The sequence below is a fragment of the Balaenoptera acutorostrata genome, chromosome 8 (assembly GCF_949987535.1).
Source record: "Balaenoptera acutorostrata chromosome 8, mBalAcu1.1, whole genome shotgun sequence".
Classification (NCBI taxonomy): domain Eukaryota; kingdom Metazoa; phylum Chordata; class Mammalia; order Artiodactyla; family Balaenopteridae; genus Balaenoptera; species Balaenoptera acutorostrata.
In genome coordinates, this window is record NC_080071.1 from 37,977,570 (window position 1) to 38,001,768 (window position 24,199).

General features: G+C 32.7%; 1 protein-coding gene across 1 annotated transcript in view; it reads left to right on the top strand.

The window, feature by feature from the left end:
- The window catches only part of AGPS (alkylglycerone phosphate synthase), a 143,709-nt gene that overhangs the window by 66,314 nt on the left and 53,196 nt on the right, over positions 1 to 24,199 (top strand). Inside the window, exons 9-11 of the mRNA XM_007190415.2 lie at positions 109 to 234; positions 2,778 to 2,886; positions 15,330 to 15,457. Coding sequence (XP_007190477.2) covers positions 109 to 234; positions 2,778 to 2,886; positions 15,330 to 15,457 — 363 coding nt within the window. The remainder of the gene's footprint in view (positions 1 to 108; positions 235 to 2,777; positions 2,887 to 15,329; positions 15,458 to 24,199) is intronic.

Here is a 24,199-nt window from a genome sequence, read left to right on the forward strand (position 1 = left end):
CCAAATAGCAATGACATGGAAATTTTAATGTGGAGAGAGTTAATGTGTTGAGTGCTGTGTTAAACGGGGCCACTTTCACTGGTAAAATATTACATTTTTGTTTTTCAGCTTAAAGAAAGTGGTTATTGTACAGGTCATGAACCAGATTCCCTGGAATTCAGCACTGTGGGAGGATGGGTATCTACTCGGGCATCAGGCATGAAGAAGAATATCTATGGCAATATTGAGGACTTGGTAAATTTTTTCCTATTTATTATACAATAATTAATTAGTCTATAGAGATTATTATAAAGTTGTTAAGCCTTTAAAAATTGAGTTGGAGAGTCCCCCACAAAAGTATACCCTTTTTAATTATAGTAACGTTGATTATGTGTAACACAAATGGTTAAAAGACACAACTGTGGTCATTATTTAAGAGTGCTTCTTTTCGAGTAACTGATATTTAAGTTTTGTAGATGTCTCATAGTATCTGACTTATAAATGTATCTAAATATTATTTTGCAAGCCTTGGAGTCTTGGTCTTCAACTCTACCAAGATTTTAGTCTTTATTTAGGTGATCTTGTCATTACTACTGTTTTGCCTTAGGAGATTTTATATTTATTTTTCTGAAAAAAATTTTCTGTATAGAATTAAAGAGCCCAATTAAAAATGTTCTAGTTAATGTAATGTTTTATGTGCACATCATTTTGTTTTAGCTGATCTGGTGTCATTGCTCTTAAGAGTTAGTGCAATAGTGTAACTATAGGCATCCTGGCTAGGAATTAGGTATCATTTGTTCCATTTGTAGCTTTTCCAGTGATTAATTGTGTGACCTTGTGCAAATTGGTTTACCTTTCTAAACTTCAATTTCCTACTGTATAAAATAGAATAGTGTTATTTGTTACATAGAATTATTATAAGGAATAAAGGACATAAAATGAAAACTCTTAGAGGAATCACTGGTATGTAATAGGTACTTCATACATGTTAGTTCCCTTTATCATCAATATTTTGATAACAACCTAAAAGAATAGTTTATGAGACTATTAAAGTGGTGTTCCTAACATTATTCCTAGAGCTATTTAGGTTTGTTTTTCAGATCTAGCGTTTCAACATTTTCATCAATGTCTTCGTTGATAGAAATATCAAATTGTTGATGAAATATATTGGTTTTTTATAGTTAACACCCAACAGTTTAAGACTTTAAGTGTCTATATTATGAACACTTTTAAAATGTTTGCATTATCTTTTTTTTTAATTGAAGATATTTTAGAAATCACATTTTTCTTTTTGCAATTAAGATAACATAAATTCAGTTTCAGAAAAGAGAATTTGATCCTTTTGCTATTGGATTATTAAAATATTTATCAGAGTTAAGCATATTTGATAGACTACCACATTTAGTACTGCTAAAGCATGTAATTTATTTTAATCCTTTTTGGGGTTACTTAAGGGCCACAAATTGTAAGTATACATTTTAATGTACTTATTTGCATGTGTATATCTAGTTTTTAATCTAAAAAAGCATCATACTGTGTTTAATCTGCTCTTTAAACTGTTATCAATATATTAACATGTCAATGAGCATAGGTTTGCACCATTATTTTTTAAAAGTGCATATAATTCTCTTTTATTGATAATTTGTGATTTAGTAATTCCCTATTAAAGAATATTTATATTATTTTTATTTCAAAATTATAGAAGTAAATAAAGGGAAAAATATCCTCTGTAGTAATTTTTTAGCATATCTCTTTGATCATTTTCTTTGGGTAAGTTCCTAGAGCTTGGATTGTTGGGTCAAGCATGTTTTTAGGTCCTTGGACCCTTACAGCCAAATTGCTCTATAAAAATTTTGTGCCAGTTGACATTCTTACTAGCACTATGAGAATCTTTATTTTACTGGACCTTTTATTTATATTATGTTCCTAAAATTTTATATTTCTTTATTTGTTAGTGAATGTAAACTTTTAAAATGTCCTCATTAGCAATTTTTATCTTTTTATTTTGCGAATTCTTTATTTATGTCCTCTGCTCATTTCCTTCAACAATAGACTATTTTTATTTATCTGTCAAAAAATTATTCTGAAAATGTGTTGGGTTTTTACCTAACCATTTCTGAGTCAGATCTGAGGAATTTTTTTGATTGACCCTCTCCCTACAACGTACTTAATTTCTCACATGTGTGAGACATACCTCACACATATCTTTCTTCATCTTTTTAACTCAATCACCACATCTCCCTCTTCATCCCAATTTTGATGTGATCAAAATAAATACTTCATTCTTTTCACTCTTTTCTACTGAGTGGGCAAAGTAGATAAGTTGAAGGTGGGGATAAGGCAAGAATAATTTTTTTCTTAAAATTCTAAGCATCTAGAATAGTGCCTAACATGAATAATAGTGCTTCATAAATATTGTTAAATAAATGAAAGAATGAACCTATTAAAATGTGATCATTGCATATTTTTTCCATCCTTTAGTTCTTTACCACATGGACAACCCTAGACTAGCTTTGGTTTAAAGAAATGTGTTTTTCAGTTTTTAAAATGATGAATATACCTAGGCCAATAACAATCTTAGAATAATTTTTCCCTCTTTTATTTAAAGTTACATACAATTTATTTTTAGTCTAAGAACTACTAAAAGATACTAGAATTCTGAAGGGAATCACCATTTATCACTTAAACCAATATTTTAAAAATAGTGTTTTATATAAATATATATGGGTGTGTATATCCACACACACAACATTCACTGACAGATATCTAGAATTTACATCATGCATTGTATTAAACAGGTGGTTCATATAAAAATGGTAACACCTAGAGGTATAATAGAAAAAAGCTGTCAAGGACCTCGAATGTCAACAGGCCCTGATATCCATCACTTCATCATGGGATCTGAAGGTAAATATAACTGCAAATTTATTATGAAAAAATACAGGTTAGTGATTCAGTTTTGTGAAAATCTATGATATTGTGATATCAGATTTTTGAAAGAAAGACGTGTTTTATATATTTAAATAATTTTTTTTTAAGTTTTATGACTTTAGTACTTCATAAAGTTTTTATTATAAGAACATCTTATTAAACTTTCTCTTGAATTTTTCTTTTTTATGTTTTCAGAGCCAGCTTAGTCCTTTTGGTGTTATTTTATTTTTCTTTTAGAGTTTTTAATCAATTTCAGGAAGAGTAGCTGTTAGGGTTTAAAATGGTTTGCTTTTACATTTATTGGTATGGTATTTTCTAATCTCTGAATTATCAGGAGGAAAGGACTAATAACGTATTATCTTATTGCCTTGTGTTTCTATAATTATATCTTTTGTTATTTGCTACTTGGTTTTTGAAGAAGTGGAATTTAAAATTCTATTGATTCACATATCTTTTAAAACTTATGTTGGTCTTTTATTTTTTCACTACTTGAGTCATCTCCTTTGCTTGGTTACTTAATGCTGGGTAGATTAGAATGTAGTTCTTCATCTTATGCAAAACATTTAATTTCTGTACCTATGAGGGGGAAAAAACCACTAACCTTCCTTCTAGTTTGCAAACTAACTTGTTATGTAGGCACTGTGAATTTTATGGATAAGGTGAAGGTGGGCATATTTTTCAATTCTTAGCATGGTAGAGAGGGATAGTTATCCTTTAAATTCAGAGAAATGAAAGTGTTTCCAAGTTACCAGAGGAACTCATTACTAAGTCAGAAGGTGGTGCAAGCTGTGAAAAGATTTTCAAAACATCTAGCTATATTCATGGGTAAAAGTGCACTTATGATAAACTAGGATGTTAGGGCATAAATTCTAACTTTTGATGGTAACATCAAGGAAAAAATAAATTATGTGTCTTAGTGATGTACTAGAGGTCAACTCTTAAATTGATGACCAGTGGTATAGCTTAGATATTTTTCATGATAATTAGTGACAAACCTCTGTCAAAGTGTTTCACCAATTTACTCTCTTATTCCTTTTCTGATCGTGTACTCTTCTGTGGACAAACAGAACTATACTTTTAATGAGAAACATAAAATGTTAAATTCCTTTAAAATAATATAGTTCTCTAAAAAATATTATTTTGGAACTTCTTGTATTAATGCATCATCCAAGAGTTAACTGAAAGAATATAACTTTTCCCAGTCAAATGTCAAATTGAATAACAAATAGGTATTAAAACTGATAATTATTAATTTTACTATTGGTATGTACATAGTTGGAGTCAACTCTGTAAATTATCTTTTCAAGTAGCTACATCAGACATTTTTTTTCTCCCATCAATTAGCGTTTAAAAAATTCTGGTTGCTAGGTACTGTGCTGGCCCACTCAAGGACACAGGTAATAATTGACCATTAAAATTGAATAAGATAAATTCTATGATAGAAGTAAATGAAGGAGAAATACAGACAAAGGTCATGTTGATGGGTGCTTAGGAAGACTTCCGCAGAGGGGTTGTGCCTAAAGTGGTCCTTCAAGGATGATAATGAGAAAATAATTCTAGGCAGAGTTGAGGGAATAAGGTGGGGAGGGAGTTGCCCTACAGAGAGAACTAACTGCATATGAACAGGCTTAGAAGTGAGAAAGAGCTGTGACTGCCTCGTGAAGGTGCCAGTTTTTCAGTGTGACTGGAACTTAAGATTTAATTGTAGAGTGGAATTGACAGCAGGTCAGGGTGTGGAGTAGTAAGGGTTACAGGATGGCTGGAGAGATAATTTGGTCTTTTATCCCTTTTATAATAGTTTGAACTTTATCCAAAAGACTGGAGTACCTCCTTCAATAGTAAATTATTGTACGAATTTAAGGAAGGCAAACTCATTATTATAATAAAGTAAGCAAAGAAATACAGGTTATTAGAAACATATGTACAAGGGTAAGTTACTATATTTAAATGAGATTTTATTATAAATATCCATGCAAAATGCCATACTGATTTAAGAGCATGAACCTTGAAATCTTTCAGATCTGGATTTCAATCCTGGTTTTACCACTTATATTTCTGTGACTGTGTAAATCAGGTAGTTCTCTATGCCCAATGTCCTCAGCTGTAAAATGGGGATAATAAAAGTATCTATATTCAAAAGCTTTTTGAGAGGGTCAAACGAAATTATGCTAAACAGTTTATAAGCACGTAGTAAGTACTCAACAAATGTTAAACTGTTGTGGCTGTGTATTATTTTGGCATCAGTGATCTTTATAAGTATATTTATGGTCCCTAATCCCCATTTCTGTATGTATGTGGATATAGAGTAATCTTAATATAGGCCAGGAGACAGCATGACTGAGAGAGTAAATTTATGTGAAATCATATTCTTTTATAATATGTATTTTCTCTTCTGTTTTGAACTATCTAAATAATAACCTCCTGCCTTAAATATGAATCATAAACTTTTCCTTGAGCTTTAGAACATACTTTCTTTTGTTATAGTTAAATCATTTGATGACAACCTTGAAAGCATCACCATTATAAAAAAACCTATTTTCCCCCATCCTGCTAAGTTCCACATGTGATTAACCAAGTTAAGTTTAATGTTTTTATCTTGTTTTGTGTTATGAATTTTTCATAATGGTTATCTTGACAAGCAGGTTCCTCCCATTTTAGATGTTATAGTATCATGATCAATTAATGAAAACCGTAATAAATAAAGCATTTGAAATGTTTTATAACTTATTTGCTCTTTTATTTGAAAAATAGCTAAAAGTACTTTTTTTTTTTAACTCGTTACCCACCCTTGTTTTAGCCTTTGCTCTAAAATGAAATAGATGAAAAGCTTACTATCAGTCCTTCTGTGTAGTTTTACTTCATCTTTTGGTTAAATAAAGCTCATTCTTTAGTAGATTCCTCAGGAAAGGCACATTCGTATATCCCATGAGTTCTGGAATGTTCTAAACTATTTTTCTATGACCTTGATACCTGCAGGACAGCTTGAGTGGCTTTAATATTCATGGGTCACACTTTTTTTCCTTGTTTTTTGAAAATACTATTCCACTGTTGCTTTGGTTTTGTATGTTGTTTTAAAGAAATCTAATGCCAATTCTCTTGACTTTTTGCCTGGAGGCAGTGAGGATTTTTTTTTCTTTATCATTAAAGTTTACTTTTACAACTCAGAGTTGATTGTTGTGGGTCATTTTGCTCTGGTACCCAGTGGACCCTTTCTCTGTGTATATGCTGGTCTTCTTTTATTTCTGTAAAGTTTTTCTTTGGATTGTAGTGTTAAATATTACGGTTTTGGATTCCCTTCCCCCTGCTGTTTTGATTTTTCTTCTTCAGGGACACCAATTATACATTTGTCTGACTTTCTTTGCTTATTTTCCATTTCAACCATGATTTCTCTTTTTTTCTCAACTTCTTTCTTTATTTTATTTTCATTCTCTTGGTTATTTTCTTGCTTTTCTTCAATGCCCTGTATTAAATTTTCATTTGAATCTATTCTCTCTTCTCCTTTGGATACTTGTAACCCAGCCTTCATTTTTTTTATGTTCTGTTGTTCTATTTCTTCCCTGAGTTTGGTCATCTTTTATTTAATTTTATCTTGTTTTTTGTCCATTTATGTTTTTAGTGTTTATATTTCTAATTCAGCTATTTTTTCATATCCCCAAATGCTTGTTTGACAGTATTTAATTGAGTTTGAAATGTTGTTTTTACAGTTTACTTCAGGATCATGGTTGGTTTTGTGGGGGATACTTTTCATCAGCAGAAAAGCTATTATTTCCATTTTCTGATGTTTTGCAGTAGTTTTGTATGGATTTGGTCTGCTTTTTTCTGTTCCTGTTTATTACTTGGAAAGGGTTCCTAGTTTGAGAGTGTTCTTTTCTGTCACTTCTACCCTCTTTTGTGCTATTTGCTTTATAGATGGTGGTGTTTTTGGTGGGAGAAGCCATGGCATGTCCTGTTTCTCTTTCATTTCTATCAGATCTTTAATTTTCCTCCTAATTTTATTCTTCCCCTCCACTGCCTTGTCTCCAAGGAGTACCACACTCCTCTAATTTGATGCTTCTTTGAAGATACTTCCCTTACTTCTCCAAGGGTGTCATTTCTGGTTCCTTCCATTTTCAAACCCCTCCTCATAGCCAGGGTTATGGATTACCAAGTCTTACACAGTATTTGGAGTTTATTGTTGCACTTTTGCTTTCTGGGGTTGATTTTGTCTTTGCTTACTTTTAGTCCTCTGCTACCCTCTACTCTTTCCTAGGGAGTCTTTTAAACCCCGCCTTACTCACTTTCTGCCCTTATAAACTTGTAGCAGCTGGAAGGCTGTAGAAGGTCTGTTGGAGTTTTTTCTTTTTATCTGTACTTATGGGTAATTAGAAAGTCATAGTGTTTTCTTATCTCCTTTTAATACTAAAGTGTATGTCCTGTGTGGTTTTATTTGTTTTCCTTGTTGATTTTCATGTTTGGGGGGAGGGGGGTAGAGGGAGAGGGAGGATTCAGAATCAAATGATTACCTTTCTTCTCAGTCCTGAGGTCACCTGAACATATATTTTCAAATTATGAAAGATTTTATGTATGTCAAGGAAATACTTGCATTTTGTATTAGCTAGTAGTTGAAGCTTTCAGTTTTCTTAAGAACACTATATTTGAAATTATAAAACAGAAAATTCTAAAATTTACAGCAACATATTTTTTTTTGTTGTTTTTTTTAAGGAATTCCTTTATTTTTATTTATTTTTGTTTTTTAATTTTTAATTAATTAATTTATTTATTTTTGGCTGTGTTGGGTCTTCATTTCTGTGCAAGGGCTTTCTCCAGTTGCGGCAAGCGGGGGCCACTCTTCATCGCGGTGCGCGGGCCTCTCACTATCACGGCCTCTCTTGTTGCGGAGCACAAGCTCCAGACGTGCAGGCTCAGTAGTTGTGGCTCATGGGCCTAGTTGCTCTGCAGCATGTGGGATCCTCCCAGACCAGGGCTCGAACCCGAGTCCCCTGCATTGGCAGGCAGATTCTCAACCACTGCGCCACCAGGGAAGCCCCAGCAACATATTTTTAATGAAACGGAAAGAAAAGTGAATGACATATAAGCCTCTATGATGTCACATTGCCATGGAGTTGTTTACAAACAATTATATAAACTGGATATAAAATATTGGTATAATGTGCATATAATCAAGTGATAAGTAATCTAAGTAGTTTTATATCACTCCACTGACATAAAGTTCCCAGAGCAAAAGAATCAATAAATATAATAAAGCCCAACGGAAGTGAGCCTTTCAATGAAGTGAATTTAGATGTAAACATTTATGATTGGATGAATTTGAATATAAGTCTGGATGGAAGAACTGCCTTGTGCCAGACTGCATTTGGGACTTGGATGGAGTTTCCTTTTACAGTGCAGACACCCCCAACCCCTAACCCCTGCTGCAGAACTCATAGCTGGATAGTTGCACAGACTTGCCTTGGTCATTTCATTAACCTTGCAACAATGCAAAGTCTCATTTTACTAATTTTTATTTTTTAACCTTACTTATAATGTTATGGTGGGTTTTACCACTTTAGAATGCCTGCTATATGTATGAGGCAATATGGGTGTACAGAAATTTAAGGCATGGTCACTTCTTACTAGTACCTTAGAATTTGGGTGTAGAATTAGAATTTTAAGGAAAGTTTGCCAATGTTTTATACACATATATTTTAAAATAAACTTTTTGAGTAAGTAATTACATGTACAAAGTTAAAATAGGTATATAAATGTACAAAATTCAAAAGGTACAAAAGATGTATAGGGAAAAATCTGCCTTCTATCCCTGTCTTTTAGGCATCTCCCTTGCCCAGAGTAAACACTTTTGCTGGTTTATAAGCATATATGTATGTGTTTTTAAAAACACAAATGGGAGTTTACTACTCTTTGATTTATACTTAATTTTATAACACTCACTTCAAATCATCACATTTAGAACCACTTCATTCTTTTTTGGCAGCTACCTGATATTCCATTGGTATGTACTCTGTTCTATTTAAGCAGACCCTCATTGACTGGCTTTTAAATGGTTTCTAATTTTTTCTTTGGATTATATTTAGGTTATATTATATGCGGTAATTTATAGAAATATTTTCAAATGGTTTTATTTCTGAGATGTAAAGAAATATTTCAGAAAAAGTCAGGAACTTGGAGTTTAATTTTATTTATTTTTTATTTTATTTTGTTTAAAGATTCATTTTTTTAAAAATTTTTTCAAAATTTATTTATTTATTTTTGGCTGCATTGGTTCTTCCTTGCTGCGCGTGGGCTTTCTCTAGTTGCGATGAGTGGGGGCTACTCTTCGTTGTGGTGCGCGGGCTTCTTGTGGTGGCTTCTCTTGTTGTGGAACATGGGCTCTAGGCACACAGGCTTCAGTAGTTGTGGCACACGGGCTCAGTAGTTGTGGCTTGTGGGCTCTAGAGCACAGGCTCAGTATTTGGGGGCGCACGGGCTTAGTTGCTCCGTGGCATGTGGGATCTTCCTGGACCAGGGCTCGAATCCTTGTCCCTGCCTTGGCAGGCAGATTCTTAACCACTGCGCCACCAGGGAAGTCCCTGGAGTTTAATTTTAAATCGAGAAATTTTCCTGTCTAAAATCAAGGCTTATACTAACCTTCTTTTCTTTTCACAGTTTTCCCACTTGAGTTTATTTATGTATTTACTTTTTTATTGGAGAAAAATTGCTTTACAGTGTTGTCTTAGTTTCTGCTGTACAATGAAGTGAATCAGCTATATGTATACATGTATCCCCTCCCTCTTGGACCTCCCTCCCACCCCCACCCCTCAACTTTCTTTTCCTTAATGAATTTCAACCTGGTGACTTTTGAGTTTAAACAAGTATTTATTAAAGTTTTCTGTAATCTGCGGAGAGATTAGAATAAATAGAAAAGATGATTCATGCCTTTAGGAGCTTATGCCTGACAAATTTCAGTTTGTTTGTAGAAACAACTTTCAGCATGAGGTGTTAACTCTAAGACTACGAGGAGCTTCGAAAAATGTTGAAAAGAGAAGAAAAAAATTACAAATAAGCTTAGGGATGGTGTCAGTATAGTGGCAGAAGAATTAGCAACTTTGAAAATTAAAGTGATACTACTTGTCTTGGTAAGAAAGAATAGGTGCAATAGATAATTCTGTGTTGGTGGATGAGAAGGCAGCATAGTCTGTCAGCCTTATGCCTCTTTCTGGCAAAGGTTTAGAGTTCTTTTAGACTCTTTCTGTAGCCTAAGATACCTGTTTCTAACAATACCCCTATTTCTAAAATGTATGGCTCATAGCTCCTTGTTTAAGAAGATAACTCTGAAGTTTCCTTTGTTTTATTGAGATATAATTTACATATCCTAAAATTCACCTGTTTAAAATGTATCCCTTAGAAAGGATAGTTCCTAGGGTTATTGTTTGAGATTTTTTGTGAGCTTAAGAGGGGTCCTCCCCACTGTTCCCCCTACCCTAGTTTTATTGAGCAATAATTGACATACATCCCTGTATAAGTTTAAGGTGTACAGCATGATGGTTTGATTTACATATATTGTGAAATGATTACCACAATGTGTTTAGTTAACATCCATCATCTCATATAGATACAATAAAAAAAAATGAAAAAAAATTTCTTCTTGTGATGAGAACTCTGAGGATCTACTCTCTTAACAACTTTCTTGTATATCATACAGCAGTGTTAACAGTAGTCATCATGTTGTACATCACATCCCTGATACTTATTTATCTTATCACTGAAAGTTTGTACCTTTTGACCACCTTCCTCCCCCTACCCTCTGCCTTTGGTAACCACAAATCTGATGTCTTTTTCTGTGAGTTTGGTGTATTTTTATTGCTTGTTTATTTTTATTAGATTCCACATAAAAGTGAAATCATGTAATACTTGTCTTCCTCTATCTGACTTATTTAACTTACATAATGCCTTCAAGGTCTATCCATCTTGTCACAAATGGTGGGTGACATTTTTTCCTCATTTTTTTCCTCATTTTTTTTTAATGCCTGAATAATACTCCATTGTATATATATACCACAACTTCTTTATCCATTCATTCATCGATGAACACTTAGGTTGTTTCTGTAGTTGGCTATTGTAAATAATGCTGCTATGAACATGGGGGGTGCAAATATCTTTTTGAGTTAGTGTTTTTGTTTCTTTCAGATGTATTCCCAGAAGTAGAATTGCTGGATCATATGGTAGTTCCATGTTTAATTTTTAGGAACCTTCATACTGTTTTCCATAGTGGCTGCACCGATTTATAATCCTACCAACAGTGCACAAGGGTTCCCTTTTCTCCATATCCATGCCAGCGTTTGTTATTTCTTATCTTTTTGATAATGGCCATTCTGGAAGGTGTGAGGTGATATCTCTTTGTGGTTTCAATTTGCCTTCCCTGAATGACTAGTGATGTTGAACATCTTTCCATGTACCTGTTGGCCATTTGTATATCTTCTTTGGAAAAATGTCTATTCAGGTCCTTTGCCTGTTTTTTTAATTGAATTATTTGTTTTTTGCTATTGAGTTGTATGAGTTCTTTATATATTTTAGATATTAACTTCTTATCAGATAAATAGTTTGCATATATTTTTTCCAATTCTGTAGGTTGTCTTTTCACTTTGTTTATGGTTTCTTTTGCTGTGCAGAAAGAATCTTTTTAGTTTGATGTAGTCCCACTTATTTGTTTTTTATTTTGTTGCTTGTGCTTTAGGTGTGATTTCCAAAAAATCATTACCAATACATATGTCAGAGAACTTTTCCCCTATGTTTTCTTCGGGGAGCTTCATGGTTTCAGATATTACATACAAGCCTTTAAACATTTGAGTTAATTTTTTTGAGTGGTGTAAGATAGGGGTCAGCTTTCATTCTTTTGCATGTCAATGTCCAGTTTTCCCAGCACCATTTATTAAAGAGACTGTGTTTTCTCCTTTGAGTACTATCAGCTCCTTTGTCAAATATTATATGACTGTATATGCTTGGGTTTATTTCTGGGCTCTTGATTCTGTTCCATTGATCTGTTTGTTTTTATTCCAGTACCATACTCTTTTAACTACTATAGCTTTAGAGTATAGCTTGAAATCAGTAAGTGTGATGCCTCCTGCTTTGTTTTTCTTTCTCAGGATTTCTTTGGCTATTTGGAGTCTTTTGTGGTTCCATATAAGTTTTAGGAGTGTGTTTTTTTTTTTTTTTTTCTGTAAAAAATGCCATTGGAATCTTGATGGGAATTGCATTGAGTCTATAGATGTCTTTTGGTAGTACTGACATTTTAACAATACTAAGTTTTTCAACCCATGAATGAACACAGGATACCTTTCCATTTACTTGTGTCTTCAATTTTTTTTTTTTTTCATCAGTGTCTTAGTTTTCAGAGTAGAGATCTTTTACCTCCCTGGCTAAACTTATTCCTAAGTATTTTATTGCTTTTGATGTTCTTGTAAATGGGATCAATTTCTTTATCTCTCTTTCAGAAAATTCACTGTTAATGTGTAGAAACGCTTCTGATTTTTGTATGTTAATTTTGTGTCCTGCAACTGTACTGAATTTGCTGATTAGTTTGAATAGTTTTTTGGTTGACTCTAGGGTTTTCTCTATAGTTGTTCCTCAGTATCTGCAGGGGATTGCTTCCAGAAACCCCTGCAGATACCAGAATTTGCAGATGTTTATCTCTTATATAAAATGGCATAGTATAGCCAACCGTATATAAAATCATGTCGTCTACAAATAGAGACAGTTTTACTTCTTCCTTTCCAGTTTTTATGCCTTTTATTTTTTTCTCTTGCCTGATCGCTGTACCTAGGACTTCCAGTATCCCCAGGTTTCTACCACGCAAACAGCTGGCCTGCAATTTTGCCTATATCTCCAGTAAATTTACCTATGTCTTCCCAATTACCTTTTACCACATCCTCCACTGTTTTCAAGAGTATTCTTGAAACTTCTTGAACTTCTTGAACTTCTTCATGCTCTGTTGCAAATAATCTTCGAAAAAAAGATTGGGAGCTGTTTGATGGCTTATTTCTTCCTCTGGCAAAATCTCTGAGCTAAGGCTGTGGAGGTGGGTGTGGGGACAGTGGCATGTTTTTCTCTGAGGACACCCTTACTTTAGAAACTAAGTGCTGGGGAGAAGGAGGAAGGAAAGTAGATCTTGGTTTGCTTCTCCTGGCAAGATACCAGCCCTTTACAAGCCAGGGCAAAGGGTTGGGACCATAGACTTAGTGCATCACTCAAAGTAGAGCCTCTGTCTCACCAATTTAGGCTGGGTGCAAGAAGTGAGCCTCTCCTCACCTCTTAGCTGCACTTGCCTAGAACTTAGTCTCAGGAAAGGTAGCTGAGGTAGAGTGTTACATGGAATAGGGTCAAAGGTTTTTCTGAAATTAAGAAAGTCTTCATGTATCTATCCAAGAGAAAGGAAAACATATATACAAACTTGTACACCTATATTTGTAGTAGTATTATTCATAGTAGCCAAAATATGGAAACCTGTGGAACTTTCAGTCTCACCCTCTGACCTCTAGGGAGGGGAGGGGAGAGGAAAGGAGAGAAGAGGAGCAGCTGGAAGTGGAATTAGTCACCCATGATCAGTGGTTTAGTCATCATGGCTGTGTAATGAAGCCTACATAAAAATCCCTAAATTATGAGTTTCAGAGGACTACTGGGTTGGTAACCACATGGAGGTGCTGGGAGGGTGGTGTATCTGGAGAGGGCATGGGAACTCTGCACCATTTCCCCCATACTTTGTTCTGTGCATCTCTTCTGTTTGATTGTTCCTGAGTTGTTTCCTTTTATAACAAGCTGGTAATCGAGTTTAAAAAAAAAAAAAAAGTAGAAACCCAAATGTCCATACCATACAATAGAATAATATTCAGCAATTAAAAGGAATGAAGTACTTAGTACATGCTACAACATGGATGAACCTTGAAAACATTTAAGTGAAAGTAGTCAGTCACAAAAAGGCCACATACTGTAAGATTCTATTTATATGAAATGCTCAATAGGCAAATTCCTAGAGACAAAGTATACTGGTGTTTGTCTAGGGCTGAGGTGTGTGTGGGGAAAATGGGTATGGGATTTATTTTTGGGGGGTGATGAAAATGTTGTAAACTTAGATTGTAGTGATAGTTGCATATATCTGTAAATAGTTTAAAACCATTGAATTTTACATTTTAAATGGGTGAATTTTATGGTCTGTGAATTGTATCTCAATAAAGATGCTAAAATAAAAGAGAAAGTCTAGTCACTCTTACTATCTTTTAAAATGTACAAGACATATCTATCTTTTTATTCAAATATTAGTCAGGCCAACTTTGCAGAGCTTTTGTGATTTTACAAATCATAATAGGGTTGTATTTGCTATCTAAGTAGGAAATCATTTGTATATGTGACAAACATTGTGATATAATGTAGTTTACTCTTTGTGGACTCGTAGTTTTTAATCTTCTACAGTATTATGTATTAACATTTTATTTTAGGTATATTATAAATTTATTGGAAGCATTGATTTTTGTGATACTTTTAACTTATTTCTAGTGTTGTAATTAAGTTCTATAATTTCGGATTTCCCTTTTGTTCTTTTTTTCATGATTCTCAGAAAATTTACTTAATAGTATTAATAATAATTCATATCATTTGTACATTAGAAAGCACTGATTTTGAAAGCTTGGCTTTTTGAATACAATTATTTTTAACCATGTCTCTTCAAATATTTTAGCATAGCTATTTAGATCATGTAGTTATATTTAACTTGCATTTTTCCTCTGTGATTTGTCCTCCACTACTCCTCCATGTAATAAAGAAAAGGATATTTGTTTCATTGATGGTCCTCTTCTGCTAGCTATTTGTAACTATTTTGTCTCTGAAATATCTGTTTTCTTTTTTCTTCTAAGGGCATCTTAATATTGCCTTTGTCTTTTCTTCGTGTGAATTCTTAGGAAAAAAGGCAAAGTGTAATAGTCTCTCTAATTTCTTCTGTCAACTTAAATTCTCATAGAAAATTAGATTCTTTTTGCCCCAATAAATTGTTGTCATAGTAAAAATAGGTTCAACTATCAAAATATACTTTTGTTTGAATGCATATGAGATATAAAAACCTGTTGTTTTTCAGATTTAAATTTTAATAAGTTGTAATACTTTAAAAACTATTTAAAATTAACCTCTTTGGAGAAAGGTTACCTTAAAAATGTTTTAAAATATTTATACATAACTAAGAAAAATGTATTCCAAAAACTTTTTTTAGAAATTATAAAATTTGCTTAGATGTTTTTCTAGAAGGACTTGAGTAGCCATTATTCCCCACATAGAATAGATTAAATAGATTTAAATATGATTAATAGAATAAATTAGTAGAATAAATAGATAAAGTAGATTTAAATATGATTTAGAAAATTGGCATGTGATATATTGGATTATTCCCCCTTCTTTTTCAGGAACTCTTGGTGTGATAACAGAAGCTACAATAAAAATCAGACCAATCCCTGAATACCAAAAGTATGGCTCAGTAGCTTTCCCTAATTTTGAACGAGGAGTAGCCTGTTTAAGAGAAATTGCAAAACAGGTAAAAACAAAAAGAAAAACCCACCCATATATATTTTTAAAATTCTGCTGCATAATTGATTTTGATATGTCACATATAGTCTTCATATTTAGTTGTGTTATATTTGTGATTTTTACCCAGTTCTATATGAAAAGATAATGTTGTAAAATCATCCCTTTAAATTCAGTTGCTATTTCTTTGAGTAATTATACACCTATTTCTTGGTTTAAAGAATGCTGTACAATTTTAAGACAAGGTAAGGTATGTACCTGAGTTGATGGCTTCAAATGTCTCTGCCTTTTATTGAATGTTTTCTTAAGTTATTTTTGGGTAAGATATTTTGTGATTAATTGCAGTAATATTGCATTTTTCTTAAGATATTTATTGAAATTAAAATAATTGGCTGAATATCAGTGGCCCCAAAATACAGAAATTAAATATAAGTAATCAAACTTTATCAATTCTTAGAATATGCTGCTACTAGGCCTTACTTGTTTTTTAATATTTCCTAAGCTATATGTTAAATTAAGTAATATAATATAGTGTAACATAATACAAGATATTTAGATATAAGCTAAGAAGAATTCCCACTTTCCCCTTCTTTAAAAAAAGGGATATATTGTCAAGGGTTTTAAAAAGACTAAATAATGCCAAGTAATTTTATTTCTGTGTTAGTTATGTGTATCAGTGTGGGAATTCTTGGGTTTCTTTAGACATTTGGTTCATTGTTCGAATTATAATGGTTTGTGAAAAAATTCTTATTTCAACATTTCCCAGCAGGGAGGAAGTCAAGGGAATATACTCCAGTCTCTCTCTTCTTGCTTTCTCCAAACTCAGAGTTCTTTAATACTTCCCATCAGCTATATCCAATTTGAATCTTGAGTGCAAGGGAGCTTTCTGATGTGACCCATATAGATCAGCTTCTGGGTATTCAGAATAGGGTGGAGGGAGGATCTGATAAGGAAAAAGAGTGGTATCTAGCAAGTACTCCGTGTTCATTGTGGTCTTTGTAAGGTACTGAGTCTTATCTTCATACCATTCCAAGAGAACCAAACCACCATTAATGTTTTAAAAAAATATAAAATGAGTAAAAAAAAATGTTATATTTACCCACATATTTACCATTTCCAGTGCTCTTTATTCCATACACTCAGTCTTACCTTCTGAGACACTCATTCTTTCTTACAGTTTCTCACTTTTAAAAAGTCCAACTATATGATCACCTAATCTAACAGTTGAGGAGGGAAATTTTTATAATTTCCAAGTAGCTTCAGTTACTTATCATTAGATTGATTCTTCCCCCATCAAGATTTAGCCATAGGCTCCTTAATCTTGGTTGTCTTACTCCTAGGTAAAGGGAGAGTTTTAAAAGACGTATAGTCCTGGAATGAACATTCTTGAACTTGTGGCAGGTTACTTTGGTGGTGTTAACGCAGAAGTGAATGTTGTTGAAATCCTTAAGAGCTCCTAATTCACTTGAACTTTGAGGATATTATGTTACGGTTAAGGAGCTAGTATTAGGCTATGTTTGCTAATATAACGAGATGGCAGTAATATTTAAAAGTAGAATTATTGAGTAAAGGAGTGGAGATAAGTTTTAGATGTAAATATTTGGGCACCGAGCGGTAAAGTTCACGTGTGTTCTGATTCCTTGTTGCTAAACCCTTCCATCACTTAAAGGCCAAGAAAGTAACTTCGAATTTAAGATACCTCAGGTATTAAAAAACAAAAGAAGTACTTGAAGAGCCTTATGGTTTTGCCTGTGAATTCATTCCTAGAAGAATGGGAAACTAGGTTTTTTTGTTCTTTTTAAGAAAATAACTAAATTCATCAATTAAAAATCAAAATAAAACCAAATATTTTCCATAAATAGATTATATTTTCTGATTAATTTCAAATCTTCCTTAATGATATTTTTTTTTATTCTAGTGTTTTCACTTTGTATTGTAGTTCATTCTTTGTGTTAAGTATTTTATTTTTATTTACTTTTCATCTTTGTCAAGCTTGACTATATCCCCTCCAAGAAAAGCTTTATTATTAAAGATACAGTTTATATTGTCCCTCTTGTTCAAGTTTTGAATGACATGTTTTTAGTTGACAATGATTGCCTCCATTTTTTTATGGCAAAATAAACATGAATGCCAAATTAGATTTTTTTTTTAAATTTATTTATTTATTTATTTTTGGCTGTGTTGGGTCTTCATTTCTGTGCAAGGGCTTTCTCTAGTTGCGGCAAGTGGGGGCCACTCTTCATTGCCGTGCGCAGGCCTCTCACTATCGCGGCCTCTCTTGTTGTGGAGCACAGGCTCCAGACGCGCAGGCTCAGTAATTGTGGCTCATGGGCCTAGTTGCTCCACGGCATGTGGGATCTTCCCAAACCAGGGCTTGAACCCGTGTCCCCTGCATTGGCAGGCAGATTCTCAACCACTGCGCCACCAGGGAAACCCCCAAATTAGATTTTTAAAATAATTATAGAATTTATAAAACTAGTCTGATTTGTATGTATTTTTAACAAAAGATCTTAATGAGTACACACTCAGTCTATGTTGGCCAAATCTGCCCCTTCACAATACCTCCACTCTGTTGAACACAGATTTAGTAGACTTGTTAAAAAGTGTTGTTATATGATCTTTGGAATAGAAGTAGACATATTTTATTCTTTTCTGAGTGCTCCATCTGCTTTTCCGCATTAAAAATACTCACATGTAAATCTGTCTTAGGTTTCATTAATGAGAAATGGTGTACAAATATGTCAAAATCCTAAATTTATAATTTCACTAAAATTGGAAATATTGAATTTAAACATAAATAGTTGGTGCAATTTGATGCAGTTTTTGTTACAATTTAATATGCTCCTGATAGAAAGTAACAGATAAGAGCTACTTGTGATAATGAAAGGCAGGTGGTAACATTTTTCTTCATCTTTGCATAAGTCAATAAAAGTTTGTTTTTTTTTAATTATTTGGATATTTACAATATGACCATAATCTAAATTCACTACACAAAACTATATTGAATATATATATCTTGGGATAAATAAAGGTGATGATTGATAGAAAGTGCCACCCTGTGGTTAAAAACCAGGTCAAAAAGAAAGCTCCTTTCTAATCTATAGCTTTAATAATTTGGTTCTCTGTAATTAGTAATAGATAATTTTTAGAGACATAAATACCATGTAACTGGAAAGCTTGCCTTACTTGAAACTGATTGAAAAGTCTAGATAGATAATATTTCATTCTCAAATGTTGCTCTTACGAATGAAACAGTTGCTAAGAATAGTTACTGGGATTTGGAAATATTCCACTGTTTGGGGAACCTGCATTTTTTACTCTTGTTATACTTCACATATAGAGGGGCATTCCCTTTCCTGGAAATGGGTAAATGTATTATGTTTAGGGACATTTATATATTAGTTTATAGAGTATACAAGTCTCATGTGTCAAGAATGGTACTGTTTATGCTGCCCTGCTTTATAACAGTATTCTCAAGCAGAAAAATTGAGAAAATTATCAGGTTTTGGCACCAGTCATTGTTCAATTTGTGATTTGGAATTTCATTTGATAGCAAGAAAATTAAGATCCATTAAAATAGATGGTACATGGTTTACGATTATGCCAAATTCTTGATTGAGTAATGAGTTGGCTGCTTGTAATTCCTCACTGTCATTTCATAGCACTTCCATTTTTGCACTGTTTTCAGACTCAAGTTGCTTTTGGATGAGTATCTTTTGGAAAGGAGCGGACATGATTGTTCACAGATAGCTAAGTGGGCTCTGTGTATATTTTTATCACTATTCTTACTGAAGGAAATAAATAAAGCAACTTTATACTGGCAGCAGAAGGATTCTACTAAGGTCACTCATCTGATCTTTGTCCATGTGAGGAATTGTCCTCTTTCAGTACTTCACTGCCTTGTGAGGAGCTAGAAAGGAAGATTTAGTGGAAGATTAATGTGATTCTATCTCATAAGTGGCAGTCCAGTAGAATCTCCAGCTTTACTCAGTAGATGGGTAAGTGGCTTTTAAGATTTTCTCAGAGACTAGATTTCCTACTGTAGCCTCTCAAGAGGGGGGAAAATTGTGTTTTTTAATCAGAATATCAGTGTCAGATATAATATTTTATTTTTCTCTTTTATTGTTTGTTTTAAAATGGCAAGTATGTTTTTACAAGGGTTGAAGGGAACATGGAGTGTTGAAACAAGTTCAAAAGCAATTTTTAAAGTTTGGGATCTTCCCCCACCATTTGCCAATAAAAACTTAGGAGTTATGCCTTGTGGTATGGAGAGAGGACCAATTTGTTCCATTATGAGGAAACATTGACTGTCTGTATGTGTACTACAGACTGTCTGTATGTCTGTAGTACAAATTCCTCTGAAAACTGTATTTCTCAGTATCAGAACTAGGTTTTTAGAATTACAGATTAAAAGGCAGCTTTTTCTTTTGACAAGGGATGGCCCTTTCTACCTACCATCACTTTTATTTTAAACAATTTTAAACTGATAGGGTATTTTTTTCTAGTGAGTTTAGACCGTAATTTCGGAAGATATACATAGTTCATGTCTGACAATTCAGACTGTTATATCTCAATTCTGAATTGTTCTGTTTTCAACTTGATTTATCCTGTAGGGGTTCAAATAAATTGAAAGGAGTTAGATTTAGCACTTATATTGTAAAACATTTAAAGCTTATTTATATTAAGTGATAATTCTTGGAGATAATTTGTTACATATAGAAAATGGAATTGTTATTTTAAATCATTTTTTGATGTCATGTTTTTCACACTCTGAAGCAGAGAGAATAACCTAGCCAAATGTTTGGTTAATTGGATTCTTTACTGTGTGATCCAGCAAAATGTATCAAGCTTGAGGACAGTTATGAGACATGCTCTAGTCATTACACCTTTACTAAACTGAAAATGTACAATTTTGACCAGGAGACTGTTTGGCATTAACTTTTGCCCCTTCCCTTAACATAAGCGGAGGGAAATATCTACCCTGTATTATGTATTTGTTTCATTCTTTAAAACCAAGAGATAATTCTCTTGCTAAAAAAGTTCTTGTTTACAATGTAGATTCCTAGCTGTAAGCCAGTATATCCTTTCTAATAGGATTAACCAGTTTACCAGTAGCCTTAAATATTGCATGATTTCATCTGTGGTGTCAATTCTGATTTATTATTAGAGGAAAAACTAATTCTGTCTACATTTTAAGCTTTTATACCTAGAAATTTGTATTTAACAATTCTCTTCTTTTACATATCCTTGTTTTGAACTTTTAAAATTAATTTATTAATTAAATTAATATCAATTATTTTATTGTGCTTTTTATGTGGGAGAGTATGCTTTTAACTTTATATCCAACAAAATGCAGTTGATATTATGTAAATTAAATAGACGTGGTTTCTGTCTTCTAACAGTCACCAAAGATACTGCATATCATGATAAAATTTTCTGTGCTTAAATTTTTGTATAGCCGTGTACAAGGGGTTTGGTATTGAAGCATTAGCTTCTGATACAGTATGTTAGTAGACTATCTCCAGAATAGTTTTAAGGCTCAGGAACTAGGGCCATTCCAGAGTCTATACTGAAAGTTTGATTTACTCCTTGAAGAAACAAACCTTTTCAATTCAAAGGTTATTCATTTTTTAACCAAGATACCAGAGATATAGGACTGCCACTCAGTGCTTATATTTTATAGTTTATCCTTATGAAGCTAGAAGAAATCATGCAGACGTATGAAACATGTTAATATTGAATTTCTTTCGCCAGTAGCTAGTAAACTTAGATACTTCCTCGAACAAAGTGTCTCATCTGAAGTGCGAGTTCTGGTTTTCCCTGTGACAAGAAAGCAATATGACTTAGTTCCATAAAAACAAATTTTGCAGAAATCTTTTGATGTGTTTCTTATAGGGACTGTTTTTTTTTGGAGAAAATGGTTAGATTGGGAAAGAGGTTGCTTTTTAAGTTAGTGCCGAGAATTCTACTAAGTAAACAAGACTATTAGAGTGGTGGTTTTTTATTTTTCAGGTTATGTATTCAAGTAAATTCCTGGTTGTAGCGTCATTAAAGGGAAGAAATTGGCAGCAATTTGACTTAGTCAATCTTATACCCATGCTTTGAGGTCACTGGTTTATTTATTTCTTCTTTGCTCAGATAAAACAAAGATACTGATATTTATTTATTAGTCCATAATGAGTTTCTCATATGATTTTTTTAGACTATTTACTAAAGTATAAAGTACAAGCAGGTGACCTGAGCGATTTTAGTCAGAGTGCATTTATCATAGTAAAAACAAAATCAGTTATTTCATTAACTCCACTTCAAGTAAGCAATTTTTGTTTGAGTGTTCCTTAAATACTCTGAATGTATCATTAACCCATTAAAATTTCTAGGTAAAAATATCCCCTCTCAGGTTAGTTCTGATCACATACCACCAGGGGTCACTTTATCTCAAGGACCCTTTTCCCCTTTCCTCATCTATGGAATACTCTAGCAGAGCATAATTGTATAGCATGGGATTGAATTTAGTGCTCAAATTCTCAGAATTTGTGATGTCTTTAACTTTTAAAGGAGTTATTTTGAATTTTTTTAACTTACCAAGGTAGTTTTATAGCATTAAAATATAACCTAATCTTAACTGTAAGTATAGTAACCTAGTTTGAATGTTGTTTTTTAAGAATAGTAATATTATTTTGGTTTTTTGATTATAAGGACTCCTATTTAAGTTGTCATGACTTCTGATTTAAAATTCTAAGAAACTTTTCCTCCTTTGTATTTTTAGAATGATGCATAGTGATTTACAGATTATTTGCTGTAGAATCTAAAGCAATCTTGATGCTGTGCTTTGCTTATGAGAATTTACTTGTGACAATAACTGAAAAACTCCATTCACTGACTTTTTTAAAAATGTGGCACTATTAAAACATGAGACTTACTAAAGCTGTTGGTTTTATTTTGATAATTTTAAAAAGTCAGTGTTGAAAATGAATTTAATATTTATAATCTAAATACAAAAAGGTTTCTATAGCTTATAATTCTTTTTTCGATGTATTAGTATGTAATCATCAACTCTGCCTCAGTATAAATAGGAACAGTGGATGACTGACTAGTTTATGTAACTCAGCTGTCAAGTTAAAATCATGTTCAATATAATTGAATATCAGTTGCTGTATGTAGCAAGTGCCCTGAAGCAAGTTTCTCACTTATTTTTTCAACTTTTATTTGAAAATTCTAAGCATACAGAAACTTTGAAAGAATAGTACAGTGGTCACCTGTATATTCATCTTGTATATGCAAAAATTACTAACTTTTTGCTGTTTGTTTTACATATTTGTGTATTTTTCCTTGACCATTTGAAATTAAGTTGCATTATAACATTTGACTTCCAAATACTTCAGTATACATCCTCTGAAAATTAAGGTGTTCTTTTTTATAGCCACAATATCATTATCATGTCTAAGAAAATCAGTACTTTTTTCCCTGTATTTCTTTTTTTAATTAATTTTCAAATTTTTATACAATTTTTAAAGATTACTTTCCAATTATAATTACAAAATATTGGCTGTATTCCCTGTGTTGTACAATACATCCTTGAGCCTGTCTTACACCCAATAGTTTGTACCTCCCACTTCTCCATCCCTATATCCCCACCCCCCACTCCAGCTGATAACCACTAGTTTGTTCTCTATATCTGTCAGTCCAGCAGTAATTTCTTAATGCCATCTAGTATTCATTCTATAATCAATTATTCCAGTTGTCCCCAAAATGTATTTTGTGGATAGTCTTTCAAGCTAAGATCTTATCAAGGCCTACATATTGTATTTTAGTTGTTTCAGAGATTGAATTCCACTAGAAATTAACTATAAATGTAATATACTTTTTTTCCATTTTCTGTTATATGTGTGCCTATGTAGGTTTTCATTAATAACACCTGCTATAGGTACAGGTGAAGTGGAATCTGAGTGGCAGTAAGAGATGGAATTTACAAGTTGTTGGTAGGAATTTAAAAGTTTTTTTTCTAATAATGACAGAATGGTTCTGAATTCTTTCTCATATTTTACTGGTGTGCTTAAGCCCAAACATATAAATACATATGTTATATGATATTCTGTTTATTTTATGAAGAAAAGAAACTTGGTCTACTCAGGCTTTATTTGTTTTATTTGAAGTTGATGTGCCTGTTTTAATAAAAATGTTTCAGGAAAATTGATTTTCGTTTAGTATTTTGGAAACTGGTAATGTTTTTAGAAGCGTTAACCCAACTACAAAGATACCTTTATACCAAGATTTGAAAGTACTCAGGTTGTAGATTTTTTATTTTATTTTATAAATATACTTTTAATAACACTGCAAAATAGCAAGTAAGAGGGTTTTCATGTAATTTTTGTTTCAAATGTGACTTGAAAGCTCTGTGTGTGTAAGTATGTGTGTGTCTTTTGTGATTTTAAATTTTTTTATTTTTTTTGAGGCTGTGTGGCGTATTTAAAATATCGTTCATCTAGCTGTCAGGATATCTTGGTCCTAGTTCTGTCTTTACTGTTTTACAGTCATCTGACCTCAGGCATGTCTTTTAGTCTCTCTGGTTCTTACATCCTCATCTGTAAAATGGGGATAATACCAGTTCTGCTACCCCGACAAAGTTGTTTCTTATATTAAATAAAGACATATGAAAACAGCTTGTACACAATAGGATTCTATAAAATGTAAGGCAATAGGTTATTGTTAAGTATATAAATTACCTAATATTGTTCTTCAGATTTGGCAATGG